The 18654-nt window shown below is 47.2% G+C and overlaps 1 protein-coding gene across 5 annotated transcripts in view; it reads left to right on the top strand.

Annotated features, from left to right (window-relative positions):
* The window catches only part of FLNB (filamin B), a 72869-nt gene that overhangs the window by 29515 nt on the left and 24700 nt on the right, over nucleotides 1-18654 (top strand). For 3 of the 5 annotated variants that reach the window (XM_087743302.1, XM_087743298.1, XM_087743299.1), the window contains exons 6-26: nucleotides 591-668; nucleotides 1467-1629; nucleotides 2925-3122; nucleotides 4823-4960; nucleotides 6176-6302; nucleotides 6867-7003; nucleotides 7363-7556; nucleotides 7913-8026; nucleotides 8556-8699; nucleotides 9047-9170; nucleotides 9424-9584; nucleotides 10132-10222; nucleotides 10475-10644; nucleotides 12809-12926; nucleotides 13630-13892; nucleotides 14510-15107; nucleotides 15330-15503; nucleotides 15902-16064; nucleotides 16447-16607; nucleotides 17716-17883; nucleotides 18495-18584. In XM_087743302.1, coding sequence (XP_087599428.1) covers nucleotides 591-668; nucleotides 1467-1629; nucleotides 2925-3122; nucleotides 4823-4960; nucleotides 6176-6302; nucleotides 6867-7003; nucleotides 7363-7556; nucleotides 7913-8026; nucleotides 8556-8699; nucleotides 9047-9170; nucleotides 9424-9584; nucleotides 10132-10222; nucleotides 10475-10644; nucleotides 12809-12926; nucleotides 13630-13892; nucleotides 14510-15107; nucleotides 15330-15503; nucleotides 15902-16064; nucleotides 16447-16607; nucleotides 17716-17883; nucleotides 18495-18584 — 3574 coding nt within the window. The remainder of the gene's footprint in view (nucleotides 1-590; nucleotides 669-1466; nucleotides 1630-2924; nucleotides 3123-4822; nucleotides 4961-6175; nucleotides 6303-6866; nucleotides 7004-7362; nucleotides 7557-7912; nucleotides 8027-8555; nucleotides 8700-9046; nucleotides 9171-9423; nucleotides 9585-10131; nucleotides 10223-10474; nucleotides 10645-12808; nucleotides 12927-13629; nucleotides 13893-14509; nucleotides 15108-15329; nucleotides 15504-15901; nucleotides 16065-16446; nucleotides 16608-17715; nucleotides 17884-18494; nucleotides 18585-18654) is intronic. The other 2 variants (XM_087743300.1, XM_087743301.1) reach the window with 1 other exon arrangement.

Consider the following 18654-nt stretch of genomic DNA (forward strand, 5'->3'; position numbering starts at 1 on the left):
AATTGCCTTACTGGATGAACTAGAAAAAAACTTCACTGTCTGCAACTAAGCAACGCAACTCCAATGTCCAGTAGTTGCAGTGCTTTAGCTTGACTGGCCAAGTACATTCTGACACGCTCCTAGATAACGCACCTCGCTAAATCACTGTCTGCCCTTACTCATTCTGCAAGAATGGCTAAAGCAGCTATTTAGATGCCATGAATCATTTTGAGTTAAAATGCTGGTTTTAATGTTTATAGAAACTTCTCATCCAAGTGCTCCACTTGATCATGTTACAACATTCCAGAAAAATACAGCTGTATGTTGGACTTAGCGTCTCCTCAGTTTTGGCCTGCCTTAGTAGAGCAATTAACAGCAAGGGAGAGGTCTGGGGTGGGGAGAAGGTAGCTTGCTTCATCTCATGTAAAGACAAAGCCAATGGGGTTTTTTCCATATGAGAAGAGGAGGTAGCAAGTGTCCTGGCTCCCACAGCAACACGTCTCTGACGTTGCTGAGTCTGGAAATAGTTTGCAGTATCAGGCGCTACCCAGAAAAGTCTTAGACTGGCGTGCGTAGGCACAGCTCAACGATGGATGTGTTTTCTCTCCTAGGCGAAGATAACGCCGTCCAGTGACAAAAACAAGACCTATTCAGTTCAGTACGTGCCAAGGGTTACTGGACCTCACAAGGTAGGTTGTGCGTCAATAACCAGCGTTCTCTTGCTAAATGAGCTGCTCTGCTGGTTAATGTGAGGGTTGCGTGTTTACTGATGGTGTAATAGCCACTCTGGGCATCCTGAAGAAAAAGTAACCTGGTGTGGCTTTAATTCTCAGTCTGGGCTACTGGGCTGCCCCCTTCTCAAGGGGAAAGGGGGTTTATTTGTTGGGAGAAAGCATGTGGGTGTTTGGGTATCAAGTTGGCACTTGGCTGCCGTCTTACGTGGGGCCACTTCTTGCAGCTCATGAAGCCACTTCTGTGGGTTGTCACAGTCGCAGAGGGAAGTACCAGGTTGTTTCTATAAGGTGTTTCTTTGCTGATGATATCGTCTGCCACAGGGGTTTTACAGAGAAGGTTTCCCCACCCAGCTCTGTCCCCAGGCACCTGCAGAAGCAGGTTTGTGATGGATGATCCCATTGCTTGGCACTTGCCTGAATGGCTGGTCGCCACAGCCAGCCTGAAAAGATAAATGCAACTTCTGCTGCCACTGCATTGCTTGATGGTGATCTGCTTATTATTGGCACCTCCAGATTCAGGCGTCCCCGCTGGTGTGGCTGGCCCCGTGTGATCAGTGGCACTTTGAGGAGGTGGCCAGCAGTTATGCTGCATGGACAGGATGAAGGTTGTGGGATGGATGGCCTCCCTCACCTCTGAGGCATAGACTCTCTGTGCTAGGAACGCAAGCGCTTGAGCCTGTGCTTGCCTACGTGGCGGTGACACTGAGCTCTGCCTCTGCTTGGTGGGTCGGAGCTGACGCTGTTTGTCTTTAGGTTTCAGTCCTGTTTGCTGGGCAGCACATCTCAAAGAGCCCGTTTGAAGTGAACGTTGACAAAGCCCAGGGAGATGCGAGCAAAGTAACAGCAAAGGGACCGGGACTGGAGGCGACAGGAAACATTGCCAACAAGGCTACCTACTTTGACCTCTACACAGCAGGTAAGCAGGATGAATGAGTGCCAAAATCCTGCAGCTTCCTCAAATGTGAGGAGAACCTAAGCCTTGGAGGAATGAACAAACTGAAAAGTGGATGAGGGATTTGCAGCCCCATCAAGTTCAGAGGTGAAATAATAGCCAAACTGCTCTGGAGGCTTCAGCTGCGTATGAAGTGTTCAAAGCGTGGAGCTGAGCTGGGGCAGGAAGGTGCTAAGCATTACCCAGAAATTTGCCATGAACTTGTGGAATGGCAGCAGGCGAGTTCCTGGCTGATTTATTCCCCCAACTCATTTTAAACAGGAATGTGAAATGCCCACCTCTGAAGGATGAACTGTTTTGAAGGATTACAGTAAACTGTAAATGCCTAATGTGTTCTGTATTTAGCTTTACAGAAAGAATCTGCCACAGTGCTACTTTGAGTTCATACTTCAATGACGAACTGGTTGCAACCTCTCTTGTAATTATTAGAGGGCTACTATCTTCATTAGGGCATCTCCATCACGCGGCTTGTTGCCTGCTATGAGGCCAATGCTGTAGCCTAGAGGAATGAGTCAATAAGATGCTACAAATGCTAATTCATTTAGAACAATGTGAAGCTACTTAGGGCAGTTACTTGAAGTATTTAAACACCAAAATATGCTGAGTAGCATATTTTAAATTGCCTTCTGCCTGAGGGTGCTTAGAAATAAAATTAAATGTGGTTATAGTGAGGGGAAGTGTTATGTTCAGCCTCTAATTGGGAGAGGGGAGTGGTCTGAATCATGTAAAGACATGTCTGGCCTCTGAAAGTGTCTGGAGAACTGTTTTTGTTGCATGATAAGTTGAATAAAATGTGAGAGGAGCCGGTGTCTGAACAAAAGTGAATACGTGTAGTCCGGCAGAGAAGGATCCTTGTCCAGACCAGCACGCATGCTGTCCAAACTCTTAATCTAAACTGCTTCAAAGCTTGAGAGATTGAACTGACTGGTAAAGTTGTGGGATAGTCTGTGATAGAGGTGCTACAGGTGGTAGCAACAGGACAACCGGCCTCTACGTGTATTCAGTACTGTAATGCTGTTGGGAAGCCCTGTGGATGGAGCAGCAGAGCCCTGTCAGTTTGACTTCATGGAGATGCCACCATCCTGTCTTGCCCCCTCCCCACTTGAATGTCTGGTTGCTGTCAGAAGCAGCTGAATATTTAGGCTGTGCCTAGGAATGATAGGAGAGGATGGCTGGCTGAGCCCAGCTGGCTGTGATCCTAAACACATGCATGTTGCTGTGGGGAAGCCAAGGCTCAGCTGCGCTGGTTTCCTTTGCAGGTGCTGGTGTGGGTGACGTGAACGTGGAAGTGGAGGATCCTCAGGGGAGAAGCCTTGCTGAAGTTGCAGTAGAAGACAAAGGCAACCAAGTCTACCGTTGCACCTACAAGCCTGTTCAAGCTGGTCCTCACATTGTCAAAGTGACTTTTGCTGGGGAGGCAATTCCCAAAACTCCTTGCACTGTTCTCGTTGGAGAGGGTATGCTTTTTAAAAATGCACCTAAATGTTGATGGCCACTTTTCATCTTCAGATGTGATCACAGAATATGCTTGAATCTTGCCTTGGACATTCTCTGTAGCTTTCAACATCTTGGACCTGTTTCAGTGGGTCACCTGGGTATTCACAGGGTAAAACAGTGCTCTCTAACAGTAATATGGCTTTTGTTGCTGGAGTTCCCTTTCTGCCTAGACGTCCAAACGTTAAACTGCCCCTTGTATTTTTCTGAAGTGTTTTATGCAGCTATGCAGTGTCTTGCTGTTTTCCACCTTTGTTCCTCAAATGACTATATTTGCTGTTTTCCTCCTTAACTGACACCTAACTTGCTTTCTGTTCCATCCTTACGTGCTCCTATGCTTTTAGATCTCTGCTCATCTCTCCTGAGCTACCCTCCATTTGTGGAATTTTGGACTTCACTGCTAATGGCTTCGTAGTTGGTAAGAGGTGTGCAGGATGCTCCGTCATGTTTGCTTTTCGTAAGCTTCTAGCCTGCAGCTTGTCCCAACCAAAAGGGTTTTTGATTTTTTTTGGGGGGTTTGGGGAAGAAAGTCGCAAGCGAACTGAAGTGGTGTGTGACCCAGTCGGTGAAACTGCCTTAACCCCAAGCTGCTGACTCAGTTGTGTAAGGGCTCGCGAGCCCTTCCCGCTCCACGTTGGGCACGCTCCTGTATGCTCCCACTGAGTTTTCAGAGCTAGCAGATGGCATGCGATCTTTGCTTACACCACCCAGTGTAGGATGCGGAGCGATGTTGGCTGCTGCAGGGGTGAGGGTAAAATTTGTAAGCTATTGAAATGAGTGAAAACCTAACAAGCTGCTTGGCAGACTTGTGCTCCTGCTGTAAGCACGGTGTATTTTGGGGAAATGCATGTTGGGTTCACACTGCTGGGAAGCCGTGATTGTTTGCAAGTCTCTTCAAACCCTTCAGGTCTCTGGAGTCGAAGACCACGTGATAGCTGGGATTGTGTAACGAAAACTGTTCATAAGTGTGTGTTACTTATTTACGTAGCCGCTCTGCAGGCCTGGGGAAGCGCTTGGAGTAAAGGGGTCAAGCGTAAGCTTAAGCTCAGCCATAGGTAACCTACTGCCCCTACCTATGGCTGCTTCAGTCTGCAGGCTCGATGGCTTTCCTTCTGAAAGTGTGAACTGCGACAGGCAGGGGGTTTTGACGTGGCGTCTCCTAACGAAGCACATGCAGAACTCTGCTTTGCTGATAGCAGTTATGCCAGTCGTGCTTGTGAAAGAACAGCACCATAATGCTGTCACTGGCGCTTGTCTGCAAAGGGAAGCTTCACCCTGCCTCCCAAAGCAAAAGGCATCAAGAAGATTGTGCCTAGTACCGTGAATATCTGTGTGTGATAGCCGTGTAAAAGTTTTGTATTGATAACTGGCATCAAACTGGAAAGCAACAAGGCTTCAGTGTTTGCTTTATAAAAAATGGCCCGTGTAGGGGATCAGTGTTGCCTGGCTGCACCAAACGCTACTGCCCAAAAGCCATGGGACATAGACGACGGCTGGGCAGACTCCTGTCTGTCTGCCTTAATGCTATAACGTTAAAACTTGTGCTGAAAGCTAAGCTGTGGTTGCCCTGAGTCAACTTTAAACTAAAGGTTGTTCCAGGCTGGCTAGGCTAAGTGTATGTGTAGAATCAAAGATGGTATTGATGCCTGAAATTCCCTTGCAGCCTGCAATCCGAACGCGTGTCGTGCCACTGGCAGAGGTCTGCAGCCCAACGGCGTCCGCATGAGGGAAACGGCTGACTTCAAGGTTGATACGAGAGCAGCGGGGAGCGGAGATCTTGGAGTGACTATAAAGGGACCGAGTAAGTGCTCGGGTGAATTTGTGCCGTGGATGTGTTTTGGATAAGGGGGGGGAAGTGGAGACTGTGAAAACGAAGAGCAGTAAGGAGATGGTGGCCTGATGGAACTGATGGGATTTGTATCACCATAAAAAGCCAAATTTCAGAAGGGTTTTCTGGTACTTTGTGTCTAGTGCAAAGGTTTCGATCTGCAGGGCTGGGTAAGATTACACCTGCTTTTAGGTCTCTCCATTTTAATGCATATCGGTTAGCAAAACTGAGAAGATCCACGCGTCTGCCTGCCATGGCCTCCAACCTTTATGGGTTCGCATTGCATCTTCATCTGATCTGTGGGAGCAAGTCATGCTCCAGGGTCTCTGGCAGGGTGGAAATCCTGCTCTCGTAAAGCTAGGAATGGCTGAGAGCAGCACTCCTGGCTGCGCTGGATGCTCGGGCACATGAGCAGGGGAGGAGAGGGTTGAGGGAGCCTTTGGGCTGACATGGAGACCTTCTCCAGAATCCATCCCCAGGTCCTTTGCTGTGTCCTGAGCTCTGGACGTGGCCCTCCGCCTGGACCGCGGCAGGCTGGGGCGATGGGAGTGCCGGCGGCCGCTGGCTCGTGCAGCGGGCTCCTGAGGCTGCCAGCAGTGGTGGCTGGGCTGCTGCTCTCAGGGAGCTGCCGTGCTTGTGCTGTACTTGTGAGCCGGTCGCCTCCCCCCGCCGGGGCGGTATTAAAAGGTGCATTGTATTGCCTTCACCTCCTCCACACGCACAGTGCTCTGACTGTGTGGCTTAATGCGGTTGGGGGGGGGAAGCAACAGACGTATCGATGTAAATTTTAGTGTATTAAGCTTTTCTCCCCAAATTCTTCATCTTGAAGAAAATGAAAAGTAGGCATTCCCTGCATACTTGTGGTTGCAAAGTCTGACAAATGTTAAGCTTTTTTGGTTTAACATATGACATGCATCATACTGCAGACTAAGAAAATAAAACACAAGGGAACCTATTAAGTCTGGTAACTTAAAATACTTTCTGCTGTATTTCTTCTGGAAGTGTTTGCTGTCTTTGTCCTAGAGGGCAACTAGAACTAACTTCCCTTATAACCTGACCTTTTTTTTCTCTGGTGGAAGAAATTTATTCTTGCAAGCTAAAATAAATACTAGAAAACATGAACTCATCTGAGTAATTGAAGGCAGGATGGAAGCTGTTATGTTTAATGCTGAACTGATCTTTCAACAGAGGGCTTGGAGGAGCTGGTGAAACAAAAAGGCTTTATGGATGGTGTATATGCGTTTGAATATTATCCAGCTACCCCAGGGAAGTACGTTGTCACAATTACATGGGGTGGGCACAACATCCCAAAAAGGTGAGTTAGAAGTAGCTCTTTTGGAATTTTTGTGCCCTTTGGTGGATTGTGTAGTTGGTGGGCTTTTAAAGCAACGCTGACCTTTGAAGAAGCTCTGGGGGGACAAAGTTAGTGGCAAGCAGTTGCTGTGACAGTTTATCTACAGCCTGTTTTAGGGCTGCAGCAGCTTATATTGGGGAAGGTTTGGAGGGTGATTCGCATCAGTCTTGCTAAACACAAAATGATGAATACAAAAAACAGTAGAACTTGGTGGATCATGCAGCTTGGACTTCGCTGTGAGTTTTTGAGGGGTTCCGTTATTTTAGTGTTCAGGGATACAGCAAGCAGTGCAAGCCAAGTATTTGAGACGCAGGATTTGTGGTGCAAGATGTAAGCGTGTGATGGGTTGGATGACCTCTCTGCTAGAAAGACAGTCTGCTGGGCACTGTGCCACCACATGGTAGCATCTATTAATTTGGGAAATCCAATGTAAAGCCTCATTAAAATGCCTGGGACAAAACATGGATGCTATATTTGTCCTCATTTCTAATCCCATGCTTTGCTTTTTTTTTTTTTTTCCTGTAGCCCCTTTGAAGTTCAAGTGGGTCACGAAGCAGGTCCTCAGAAAGTGCGAGCCTGGGGGCCAGGACTGCATGAGGGGATTGTGGGCAAATCGGCTGACTTTGTGGTAGAGTCCATTGGCACAGAAGTTGGCTCTCTTGGTATGTTACTTAGTTTGCATGAAATATTTATATATTGCCACGCTAGCAATGAACTCATGAGAAACTTTCCCAGCAGTAAAAAAATACGTCTGCAAGATGTTTTGGTCTAAACGCAAACTTATATCAGAGTATCAAAGGCATATCCTAGAGACAGGAACATGTGTGATGGGGAGTGTTAATCTGTGGTTTTGTGGGATAAGATCCAGAAGGGAATGATGGATTATCTCCTGTATTGCTGAAGAAGGGTGATAGAGAGCATCAGGCATGGTTATGGCTAATAAAAAGCAGTTTGGGGAAGTGGTGTTAAATTAGCAGCCACCACAAACCTAACACGAGGAACCTACTTGTTCCTTTTTCAGGCTTTGCAATAGAAGGTCCTTCTCAGGCTAAAATTGAGTGTGATGACAAGAACGATGGTTCGTGTGATGTGAAGTACTGGCCCAAAGAGCCCGGTGAATATGCCGTGCACATCATGTGCGATGACGAGGACATAAAAGACAGCCCTTACATGGCCTTCATCCGACCGGCTTCAGGGGACTTCAACCCAGATAAGGTGGCGTATAAGAGGTCACCTGTGGCATGACACATCTTTGATGTAACTACAGTAGAGGTGTTTCGGAAGGCTTCTGGTAACAGACTTGACTCTTAAGCTGCCTCTACTTAAAGCTCTGAATTTGCCATGCTCCAGCCAGATATTACTCAGCTTTTTCTAATAACACTGTTGTGGTTTTGATTTAATGTAATGAAAACTTGCTGAATTAATCCACATTCTCAACTTTCACACTAGCCTCTACTTGTATCCCATGCTTCATGGGTTTTGTGGGAAGGGGAAGGTCTTTAGAAATAAGTTGCTTAGTTTTACTTCTCTTTCTGAACTGCAAGCTAAGACTCTTGGGCGTGTTTTTTTAGGTGAAGGCTTATGGCCCAGGCTTGGAGAGGACTGGCTGTATAGTGAACAATCCTGCTGAGTTCACAGTTGAAACCAAGGATGCTGGGAAAGCACCTCTGAAGATGTATGCACAGGTAAAAAGCCAAAGGCAGCTATGTGAAACTTCAGCAAAAGGGCTTTAATACTGTTGAGAAAAATGCCTTGAGTATTTGTACTCGCTTACACGCCACTTAATTCTGGGCATGTGTAATTCTTTCAAAGCTCCGTGCTTTGATCTGTGTAATGTAGTCAGGCAACAAACCTAACTCAAGACAAGGTGACTTTTCCCTGGCATATGAAATACATGGCTTTGCTTCCTTACTTGGAGTCTCCTCAGCAAAGCAAGCTGTAATTTCCTGGAGTTGTCATTTGGAAGCACCCGAAGTGTCTCTGAGCCTGTGAATTTCAGGCGAGCTTGTTAAAATATGTGTTGTAGGATGGTGTTAGGAATGAGCAAATGTTAGAGGAGGAAGACTTGCAGGAGTGTAATTTGCATGTTTCTTCAGTATTTCTGAGCTGCAGTTCTGGAAAAAAACCCCACATTTTGGAACAGTCTTGGGCTGTTCAAACTATACAAACATTTTTAAAGTACCTGAATCTTCTGTTTGTATTACTGCTTTTTAGGATGGAGAAGGAAACCCTATCGATATCCAGATAAAGAGCAAGGCCGATGGTGTGTTTGCCTGTTCCTATGTGCCAGTTAAACCAATCAAACATACAATTTCTGTTGTCTGGGGAGGAGCCAGTGTGCCCAATAGCCCATTTAGGGTAAGTACAGAGATGGATATTACTAGTTCTAGCCAAGTAGGACATTTGTGGTCACAACTACTTGTCATTACAACTAGGATGATAAAACCCTTCTGTCAGCTTCAAGGAGGTGTGCCCTTCTGCTCCCTTTTTTTAGGAATCTGTCCACTTGAAAAAAGCTTTCTGTTTTTACAAGCTCTCACGTTGGAGGTCTCCTGTCAGTCCAGCTGCAGCCTGGGGGAGTCGGGGCAATTCACTCTTACCTTGGTTCTGTTTTCCTGTGGCCTCTGTCCAAGCAATGCTCCGACTTGACTGTAATCGCGAGCGTGAGACAGATGTGTGATTCTGACCCTTGTGAATCCCTGTAGGTCCTTATAGGTCAAGGGAGTCATCCTCAGAAAGTGAAAGTGTTTGGACCTGGCGTGGAGAGAACTGGCCTGAAAGCGAACGAGCCGACCCACTTCACTGTTGACTGCACGGACGCAGGAGAAGGTAAAGGCAGGCTGAGCTGTTGCTGTGGCGTCAGAACCGTGGGTCCTGCAAGGCAGGGGATTATTTACGGTTTCGTGCTGGGTTTCCTTGTTTCATGGAAAAACCTTGGGAAGCAGATCATTGCAATGAATTGTGATGTGATCTGTTACATCAACGTGGTGACTTGAACAGCTACTGGAAATGGGAATGTGCTGGCTGTTGGCTAGCAATGTCTGTACCATCCAGTAGCAAAACCTCCGTTTGCTTTTCCTAGGTGATGTCAGCGTCGGAATTAAGTGTGATGCTCGTGTGGTCAGTGACGATGAAGAAGACATAGATTTCGACATCATCCACAATGCTAATGATACGTTCACAGTGAAATACGCACCACCTGCGGCTGGGCGCTACACTATTAAAGTGCTTTTCGCAGGAGAGGTTTGTAATCTTTGTTTTACAGCCTGATGTTTCTAGAGTCTGTTTATCTGCTCTTTGATCACCGAGCACGTGCCAGTTCACAGCTGGCTCCTTCCATTTCAGCTCACATGAGCTTTGTCTCGTCACTGTTTCCAAAACCACTTTTGTAGTACCTGAAGGTACACAAACGAGAGGGATTGGCCGGAGACACTGAAGTTCAAGCATGTCGTGTTGGGCTGGGACAATGAGCGTGGTCTCAGTGACAGGGCAAAGCTGCTTTCTAAAGGATAGAAAACCTAAGTGACTCTCCAAGGAACATGGGAATAAAAATAAGTTTTCCTTTAAAAAAAAAAAGGGACAGAGGCCTCTGCAAACTGTCCAGCTGTTAGCTTTGCCCTAGACTTTGAATGATACTACTCAGTAAGGCAGAGCAGAGTGTTTAAATGAGGTGAAATTTTACTCAAGATGGTGCTGGAGTTAAAGCAGAAGAATCTTAAAATGATTATCTGTCTAGTTTCGGCTAGTGAAGAGTGACCTGGTTATGTTTAGAGCTGTGTTTCTGTTGCAGGAAATTCCTGCCAGCCCGTTCAGAGTTAAAGTGGATCCCTCACACGATGCCAGCAAAGTGAAAGCTGAAGGACCTGGGCTGAACAAAACTGGTGAGAGCTGGGTTGAGGTGGTGTGGCTAGTGCTGGACCGTGAGGGGCTGTTGCAGGGCAGGCACTGCCTGGCTGGGCTTTGCTGGGATGCAGCGATGCAGTCCTGGATACAGCAGGATGGGGAGCCGGGCGATTGGAAACGACTCTGTTCCCTTGGCATTTTGCTTGACGGGGTTTTATAGGTACCGAATGCTTCTTGGGAAGAGTTTCTGTGCGAGCTCTGCATAAATTAGAATTGACGTTTTTCTTCAGGCGTGGAAAATGGCAAGCCAACGCACTTCACTGTGTTCACCAAGGGAGCTGGAAAAGCGCCGCTGGATGTGCAGTTCAGCAGCCCGGTGCCAGGAGAGGCGGTGGCAGATCTGGATATCATTGACAACTACGACTATTCCCACACTGTTAGGTACACGCCAATACAGCAGGTAGGTCCGACTCCTGTAGGAATACAAGAGTGAATGGGTCATGTTCCTGTAGTGCTGTGACCTCCCTCCCTGGCACCCATGCACAGAGGAATGAGCAGATAACACTTGCCAGGGTGTCCTGTTGCCTGGGATCCCTAAAGCCGGCAGGACATTTGGGACTGGAAAGCAGTAATGCAGTTTTCTGGTGTAGTTATTGATAGCTTGTCACTGTTTTGTTTTCTGGGAACAAGTGAGATATTGAAACTGTAGCACACAGCTCATCTCATTCCACACCTTATCAGTTGAAGACGAAAGGTGGCAAACCTTTCCGGGGTCCGAAATGGAGCTGGCTGCTGCACCAGCTGCTCTGGGCTGCCGTGGTCCTGCAGACCCGGGGCTGTGGTCCAAGGACCTGCAGTGCAAACCAGAGCAGGGACAAAAAGCACAGCGTTTGGGCGATGGTGCGGCAGCTCCCCAGTAGGAAAGTGAAGGAGTTGGCGCTGAGGAGGGAAGCTGGGCTGCAGATTAAATGTGTCAAAGTATTTGTCTGTATTTGAGGTTTGCCCTTGGGTTGGAAAAAAATTCAGTCTAACTCGTTTTGGTTCACAGACAGATGCTTCCTAGCAGCAGCATTAAAGAGCTGAAAGTGGAAGCTGCTAATAACTAGAAGTATTTTTCCTTATGCTGTGCTTGCGTGTTTGTAAAGGGCCATTAAATGCCAGAGTGCACGAATCTCATGTATTTCTGAAGACGTAGGTGCTATAGCGCTGAGATGGAAGTGTTTTACTGCTCTTGTTCTGCTGAACAAGCACATGAGCGACTTGATCATCTGCACCAGCTTCCTTGAATGTAGCTGTGTAAAAGTGGACTGATAGGGAGGACTGCAGGATTATTTATCTGATAATGCTGGTTTAGCATTCTTGGAAGCACCATAGAGCTAGCGTTTGTTTTTGGATAAAGCAGTTGCATGATCTCAGGATGTGGCTGGCGGGCCGGTTTGGAGAAGCTTTTGCTTGTTCAGTCAGGGTTGGTATGCAGAAGGGAGCAAAGTTGTCTGAACTCCACACGTGTGTGGGAGCAGTACCAGATTGCTATGTTTCACGTGAAAAGCAGTGGTGAAACAAGCCAGGATGCCCAAACCAGGTTTCCCACTTGGGTCTTCCCACCTGGAGGACTACCTTGGGTCACAGGAGAGCTGTGGATTTACAGGAGATGCTCGCAGATAGCAGTGGCAGGAAAGCAATGGTTAAAAAGAGGAGGTGAAAATAGACTGCACCGTAATTAGAGTAGCCTTGTCCTTCCAGTCTGTGAGCACGTAGGTCTTTCCTGGACCCTATCTTTCTCGGGTTTGTAAGCAGTAGCTTACAAATGAGACTCTGGTCTTTTCAGAGCGGGGGGAGGAAGGACTAGGTCGTTAAATTCCTGAGGGGCCGCGTCAGCAGCAGAGGAGCCTTGGTTTAATGCTGTTTACTCAGCCTTATCTATCTCACGGTGTTGCTACAGCTACCCGTGTGTGTGTTTTCTAAAAACAACCAAGAATAATCATGGAAGCTATTCACTAGCTTGTGTGAAACATCCATGACTATTTCACTTGGGAGCCGAACTGGCCAAGAACGAAAAGTAAGCAAACAGTGAATATAGCTAAAATATGGACTGTGGTAGGAGGGAATAAAAGGAGCACACATTGTGGGCTGGAGCTTGCCATGGCTGTGCAGTATTCCAGCCAAAATACACAAGAGCATTAATCTTTCTGACTTGTAGAGCTTAAAACCCTGGTATTTCAGATGCTGTAATAATACAGCCTCTTTGCAGGCTTGGCTTTTGCCCGGCCTCTCCATGCGGTGGAAGGGGATACCTGGTCTGGAGCACTGGGACATTCATTCAGGTGTTGGGTCTGAGCGCCGGGAGGGTGGGAGCCAGCCTGAGCCAGAGGTTTTGCCAGGCAGCTTGAACATAGTCTAATTAAATGTTGGAAGGAATTTCTTTTTTCTCTCTTCCTGCATGAAATAAAAACCATTTAATACTTTGAAGGACTGCAGTGGGATGAGAGCTTGGGAGTGCATAAACCAGTGAGATTGGCTGTGGTCAGCTAAAATGGATTAGGTGAAGTGGTTATGTACTGCTTGGACGTTAGTGCGTCCGTATGAAGTGAGGAACTGAGCTAACTTGTAAATTCTCCAACTAGGGTCCAATGAAGGTTTTGGTAACTTACGGTGGTGATCCTATCCCGAAAAGCCCTTTCACGGTGGGCGTTGCTGCTCCACTAGACCTAAGCAAAGTTAAAATCAATGGACTCGAAAACAGTAAGTACCTCTGGGCTGGAAGCCCCGTAGCCTTTGAAGTGTCTCCTGAATCTGGGCGATAGCCAACATGTCCTGCTGGAACAGCAGCGGGAAAACAGTCTTTTTAGCTTGCTACAGTTGGGGATCAACCAGCTCCAACTTGATAGCTTGACCACTCTGACCTAGCTGGTCCTCTTGAGGACTGAATTTCAATTTAGGCTTTTTTTTTTGGCAAAGATTACATAGCAATGTAGACAAAGCATGTGTTGGGGGTTAGGCCCTTGTGGTGAAGAGAGCTGGACTCTTCACCAGGCTGGGCACCTGCTGATGAAATCTGGTTGCCTTGGGGCTAGAGGGCTGTTTGTTCAAGTATGCGTAACTGCTACAGAGCAGAATGTCATTCATACAGTCTCTTTGTTTTCTAAAAACAAAAGAACTTAGGGCTGTGAAATATTGTTGCATTCCTGAAATGAGACTCTGATACTGTCAGGCAATGTCTTACAGGCTTGTTTAGCACTGTAGCTTTGTAGCTCAAATTAACCAAATTTGAGTTATTGTTTATTTTTTTTGTTTGGTTTGGCAGGTTTTTTGCATGCAGAGGGATGCAGCCTGCGCAGGGCTCTGCCAGTGCTTGCTCCCTTGGTGGTACGTGCATGAGAGATTTCTGGGAGCGCTGTCTGATGTTGAGTACTTAATGTAGTAATACGGGTTTTGCCTTTTTCAGGAGTGGAAGTAGGGAAGGATCAGGAATTTGTAATTGACACCAAAGGAGCTGGTGGGCAAGGTAAACTGGATGTTAATATTTCCAGTCCTATGAGGAAAGCTGTGCCATGTCTGGTGGAACCGGTCCTGGGTAAGGAGTGCAGCACTGCAAAATACATCCCAAGGGAAGAAGGACTGTATGTGGTGGATGTGAGTTATGATGGCAACCCAATCCCAGGGAGCCCCTATACTGTGGAGGCCACACTACCTCCAGACCCCTCCAAGGTGAGTGAGTGGTTTAGGGCTGTAACAGCAACTGATACCTGAAAACTGAACTGTGGGCTGTTGCGTGAGACTTGGCTTGGGTTTGGCCAAACCAGACCCAGGAACATCCTCCCTCAGAGCACTGAGTCGTTCCTGGTGCAGGCTCCGTGACTCATGGAAGTCATTCCTATAACACTGTACTTGAAAAAAACATTGAACTAATTAAGAATACTGCAAGCATCCTGCATAGTGTGGCAAATACAAGTATTGCTCCTAATTTAATAGAAGTTGGCCTCATGAGCATCTTGACTGTATTAATCGAGATGCTTCTTTCTAAGGAAATAGATTTCAAGAAAAATGTGTGCCATCAAATATTTTAATGTTTCTACTTTTTATATCCCATGGCTATATAAAAACAGCTAGGGTGAGAGTATGAATATCCTTGCCTTGAAACCTCTTTGGAGGAGAGACAGCAACTTTACAATAAAACTGGGAGGAGTGGCAAAGGAGGTGTTACTTTCTGTGTATTTTTAAGAGCTTGTTAGTTGAGTCCCACATACAAAGCAGTCTAACTAGGCAGTCTGTGCTGGCAATAACATGAAAAGAAGAGTTTAGCTCAACTTCATATTCTCTTCTAGGTAAAAGCTCATGGTCCAGGCCTTCGAGGGGGCCTTGTTGGAAAACCAGCCCAATTCACAATAGATACCAAAGGGGCAGGAACTGGAGGTTTGGGTTTGACAGTAGAAGGCCCATGTGAAGCTAAAATTGAATGCTCGGACAACGGCGATGGAACCTGCTCTGTCTCCTACCTGCCTACAAAGCCTGGAGAGTATTTCGTAAACATCCTCTTCGAAGAAGTTCACATTCCTGGTTCACCGTTTAAGGCAGACATAGAAATGCCATTTGATGTCTCTAAAGTCATTGCCACGGGCCCGGGTCTGGAACGTGGTAAAGTAGGTGAGGCAGGACTGCTGAACGTCGACTGCACGGAAGCGGGTCCCGGGGACCTGCGGGTGGACATGGTGTCGGATACTGGTTCCAAAGCCGAGGTCCAGATCGATGATAACAAAGACGGGACGTATGTCGTAACGTACGTGCCGCTCTCAGCTGGCATGTACACGATCAAGATGAGATACGGAGGAGAGCAAGTGCCTAAATTCCCAGCCCGGGTCAAAGTGGAGCCAGCTGTGGACACAAGCAGAGTTAAAGTGTTTGGGCCAGGAGTGGAAGGGAAAGGTGAGAATAACTGTTGTTGTCAGAGTTTGTAGGACTTGCGGTCCTTTATCCTGCACAGAGCATTGAAAGTTGTAATAGCCTTGTGTGTTCCCACGGTGACCCTCGGGTGGGGGTGTTTCGTTATGTTCCCAAATGAGTTGTTTATCGTGCTGGTTCACAAAATGTTTTGTCGTCTGAAATACATGCGGTTCTTGAAGTGACTCTTCAAAACGTATCCTGCAGGTGTCTTCCGAGAAGCTACAACCGAGTTCACTGTGGATGCTCGACCTCTAACGAAGGCTGGTGGCGACCACATCAGGACGCAGATCACGAGCCCGTCTGGCTCCCCCGCAGACTGTCTCATCCAGGACAATGCCGATGGAACATATTCAGTAGAGTACACGCCGTTTGAAAAGGGTAACCTCGGGGTTTTTTGTTGTGGTTTCTTTCTTTTTTTTTTTTCTTGAGAGGGGAAAACCAAGAGCAAGCAGTTCTTCTGACACTTTCATTTGGCAAACTGCTGAGGTCTTCCAGTAACTTGTTGGCATCTTAGCAAGATTTTTGCCAGTAGAGGAGCTAATTCTGCAGGAAGTAGCTCTATTTTAACTTGAAGAACTGACTTTTATGGTAACTTGGCTTCAGAAGAACAGTGTGTGGATGGCATCTTGGTTATGAAAGACTAGTGAAGTCTTGTGAAATGCAGGAGGAAGCTCTTACCCATGTACTGACATTTAAGTCTGTAGCATCTTGTGGAAGTGATGTTAAGTGATGAGACTATTGGGGGAATTCGAGACCTGTTTTCCTCCTCTTAACAGGCCCGCACACAGTCAGCATAACGTACGATGGGGTACCCGTACCAAACAGTCCCTTCAGAGTGAACGTGACAGAGGGCTGCCATCCATCACGCGTGAAGGCACAAGGACCCGGGCTCAAAGAAGCTTTCACAAATCAGCCAAACGCGTTTTCGGTTGTCACCAGGTAACTGCGCCCAGTTGATCCTTAAGGAATATCTGAGGGAGGGAGGAGTGTAGTGGGCTGTGCGATGCAGGATGCTAAACACAGGACAAATATTTATAAAAAGGCTAAGCTGTGTCCTTCTGACTACTGTGTGTGCTACCTCGTATCGTACTGAGCACTCTGCAGAGATTAGGCATTGATAGTGGTTGAGGATGAAATTCTAGGAAAATGCGAGTGAGGTTATGGTGAACAGCTTTGCATGCCAGAGCACGCTGAAGGCTGGACATCAGATGTCAGGTTACTGCATTTCCAATACAGGTAAAAATGCAGCCAGAGCATGCAAAGGCTACGAAGCTGCTGTTAGAAGCAGGTAATTCTAACAATGTGCATTTCTGTCTTGCAGAGGGGCAGGAATTGGTGGCCTTGGAATAACTGTTGAAGGACCTTCAGAGTCTAAAATTAGCTGTAAAGATAATAAGGATGGGAGCTGCAGCGCCGAGTATGTTCCTTATGTTCCAGGAGACTACGATGTTAACATCACGTATGGGGGAGAGCATATTCCTGGTAAGAGCTCTTGCTCAGTGGCTTCCAGAAGAAGGAAGGTGTTGAGCTAAAGACTCGGTGCCTTGGCTGCATCTCACTCATGCTGGGGGATGTTGAGGTTTCGACTTTCTGCTTTTCCTGGGAATTCAGGCATTTGTCCTCACACCCGGCAGGGAAGTGTGGAGCGCTTTGCACTGTGGTTTGGTAGTTCTGAGGAAGGGCTGCAGGCTCTTCTTGTTTCCAAAACAGCCTCTGTGGGGATGTGGAGGAGCCTCGTTGAGACTGCAGCACCTGCAGCGGGGAACAAAAGAGCGGGTACAGATGGGTGGGACAGGGACGCTAGCCCTTGACAAATAACTGGTATTATGCACAAGTGGTGCGTAACGCATTAGGTCAGGAAAATAGCCCTTTGGGATGTGGATGCCTTCAAGACTCTGTTCTGCAGCAAGATGGTCTAATGGGTGAGCTTGTCATGGGAATTATATTAAACACTGCAAGTTTTGGTCACTGCAGAGAGCATAGTAACTGTTTCCTAAACCAGACATTTACCTGTGTATGCATTTGCACTGAATGTTAAGCTGAAGTGAAATAGGTTTAAGGAACGTTGCAGGTACATCTGACATCCAGCAGTTCACAATTAAAAGAAGGATATTTTGCTTGATACCAAGAATTGAATGCTCCTAAATGCCAGACACATTTTGCTGCAATGTTTGAGTTCTTATGTGCTGTCATACAGCATATGTTCTTTCCTAGACGTTGTGAGTGAGTTGATTCTTTCCTGTTGATCCCATTTTATTTGTCAACATACTGAACTTGCTAGAATATGGAGGAAACAAGTGCCTGCATGACACTTCGTTTGCACTTCTGGTTTCTTTCATGCATTTTTTTCTGAGGTGTGAGAAGCAGATGGATCACAACTGAATTGTTGAGTAGACAGTGAAAATGCAGAAGCACCATCGTTACGCTTCTGGCTTTTGCAGAAGCAGAGAAGTAGCCTGGAGGCTGTGGGGTTGTCATTCCTGCCTGAGGTTGAGGGATAGTAATAAAAAAGGAAAAGCAGGGAAAAGACCTTTGGTTTCCTGTAACTGTTAACTCTGTGGTGTTTAACACTTGCTGTGTTAACTTCCAGGCAGTCCTTTCAAGGTTCCTGTGAAGGATGTTGTGGATCCCAGCAAGGTGAAAATAGCAGGACCAGGTCTGGGAACAGCTGTTCGAGCCAAAATCCCACAGTCCTTCACTGTAGACACCAGCAAGGCAGGAGTAGCACCCCTTGAGGTGGTGGTGGCAGGACCCAGAGGTAAGAACCGAAGCACTCCATCCAGCTGTGCCCCCACCTCTGCATTCGGGCGGGTGACATGGTCCTGACCCTGCTTGCAAAGGAGGTGTTACCACTTGAATGAGCATTTCCCTCTGTTCCTGTTCATCCGGTGCGTGCTTCTTGACAGCTGACCTGTGTGTCATGCTGTGAAAGGAGGAGAACTGTGTCCTAGGTAGTGCTGCTTTGGGCAGTGTCTTTCATGGCTTTATCCTAATCTTCAGAGCTGGGAAAAGTGACGTGAGTAACCGTCGCTGGTGAACAATTGTGGCTTAGATTTAGACATCAAAAAGTAAATCCAAAGTCTCACACGTGATTGGTGACTTGGGAAACCCATGTCATTGGGTTGCAGGAGTCTCTGAAACATAGTGGAACCCCTCAGTGGCCCCCAGAGAGCAGGAAGGCCCTCAGGCGATAGCGTTAACGGTGTTGGTATTGGCCTAGGAAGCTGTGTCTCGGTGGCACGGCATCTCGGCAGTGAGTACCTTTTGGCTGCCAGTCTCACCTTGCTAGGGAGCGAGAGCCGCTTCCCCACTCGAGTGTCAGGTCACGCTGGTGCGGGTGCCCCTCAGGTAACCCTTCTTTAATTTTAGCGGATGAGACGGATTCCCAGGGATGGCGCTCCCCATTGAAAGCGATTTCGGATTTCTTTAAAGGTGATCCAAAGGGTGACACTGAGACAGGTTTGAACTCTCACCAACTACTGCAATTTTGGCTCTTGGAAATCTAATTGGCAGCAGCAAGAATCATCTG

The sequence above is a fragment of the Nipponia nippon genome, unplaced genomic scaffold (assembly GCF_047370975.1).
Source record: "Nipponia nippon isolate SJK-2023a ecotype South Korea unplaced genomic scaffold, ASM4737097v1 scaffold_9, whole genome shotgun sequence".
NCBI classification, from domain to species: domain Eukaryota; kingdom Metazoa; phylum Chordata; class Aves; order Pelecaniformes; family Threskiornithidae; genus Nipponia; species Nipponia nippon.